Here is a 1,086-nt window from a genome sequence, read left to right as displayed (position 1 = left end):
GGGGACGGGGCGGGGGGGCTCAGCCCGATCCATGGCCCCCAGCCCCCCGCAGCCGCCCCGGCCCTCGCCCCGCACTCACAGGATGTACATGATGACGCCGATGGCCCAGCAGTCCACCGGCCGCCCGTACCGCTGCCGCCCCACCACCTCCGGAGCTGCGAGGGACAGGAGAGCAGCCCTGCGCCGAGGTCCCCAAACACCCATCGCCTCGCCACTGGGGTGATGGGGAGCGGGAGGGACCCACTGAGAGCACCCAGAATCAGACCTGGGATGATGGGGAGTGGGAAGGACCCAGTGGGAGCACCCAGGATCGGCCCCAGGGTGATGTGGACCAGGAGGAACGCACTGGCATCAGCCAGGTTCAGCCCTGGGATGATGGGGAGCAGGAGGGACCCACCAGGACCATCCAGGATCAGCCCTGGGGTGATGGGGAGCAGGAGGGACACACCAGAACCATCCAGGATCAGCCCTGGGGTGATGGGGAGCAGGAGGGACCCCCCAAGAGCAGCCAGGATCAGCCCCGGGGTGATGGGGAGCAGGAGGGGACTGCTAGGAGCACCTGTGACCATCAGGAGGGACCTGCCAGGAGCCCTCAGGACTGGTCCCCAGGGTGATGATGGGCAGCAGGGACCTGCTGGGACCCCGGGGCAGCGCTGCCCACCCCTGCACGCCCGCCCGGCTGGCTCTCACCCGCCCAGGTACTCGGGGGTGCCGCAGGGCTCCTTGATGAGCCCATTCTCCAGCTTGGCCAGGTGGAAGTCGCTGATGACGATCTTGGAGTTCTTCAGGCGGGTATAGTACACCAGGTTCTCCAGCTACCGGCACAGGGGATGTGAGCACCGGGGCAGGGGGCACCCCAGCACCCATGGGTGCTCCCACCCCACCACCACCCACCTTGAGGTTCCTGTGGACGATCTTGAGCGAGTGCAGGTAGGCGACGGCCTCCAGCACCTGCCTGATGACGTTGCTGGTGTCCCTCTCCGAGTAGTAGCCTTGGTCCAGGATCCAGTCGAAGACCTCCCGGCCGGTGGCCCTGCCGACAGCAGCTCTGCCGAGATCCCCCCCCGGCGGGGGCACCCCCCCCCG

At 68.3% G+C, this 1,086-nt stretch overlaps 1 protein-coding gene across 1 annotated transcript in view; it reads right to left on the bottom strand.

Moving 5' to 3' along the window:
- The window catches only part of CAMKV (CaM kinase-like vesicle-associated), a 6,078-nt gene that overhangs the window by 3,382 nt on the left and 1,610 nt on the right, over window positions 1–1,086 (bottom strand). The window contains exons 2-4 of the mRNA XM_009891305.1: window positions 895–1,033; window positions 695–815; window positions 80–155 (exon numbers count right to left, since the gene is read on the bottom strand). Coding sequence (XP_009889607.1) covers window positions 80–155; window positions 695–815; window positions 895–1,033 — 336 coding nt within the window. The remainder of the gene's footprint in view (window positions 1–79; window positions 156–694; window positions 816–894; window positions 1,034–1,086) is intronic.

The sequence above is a fragment of the Charadrius vociferus genome, unplaced genomic scaffold (assembly GCF_000708025.1).
Source record: "Charadrius vociferus isolate BGI_N301 unplaced genomic scaffold, ASM70802v2 scaffold758, whole genome shotgun sequence".
NCBI lineage: Eukaryota > Metazoa > Chordata > Aves > Charadriiformes > Charadriidae > Charadrius > Charadrius vociferus.
The sequence above is the reverse complement of the archived record's forward strand: the minus strand, read 5'-3'. Positions and strand labels throughout refer to the sequence as shown.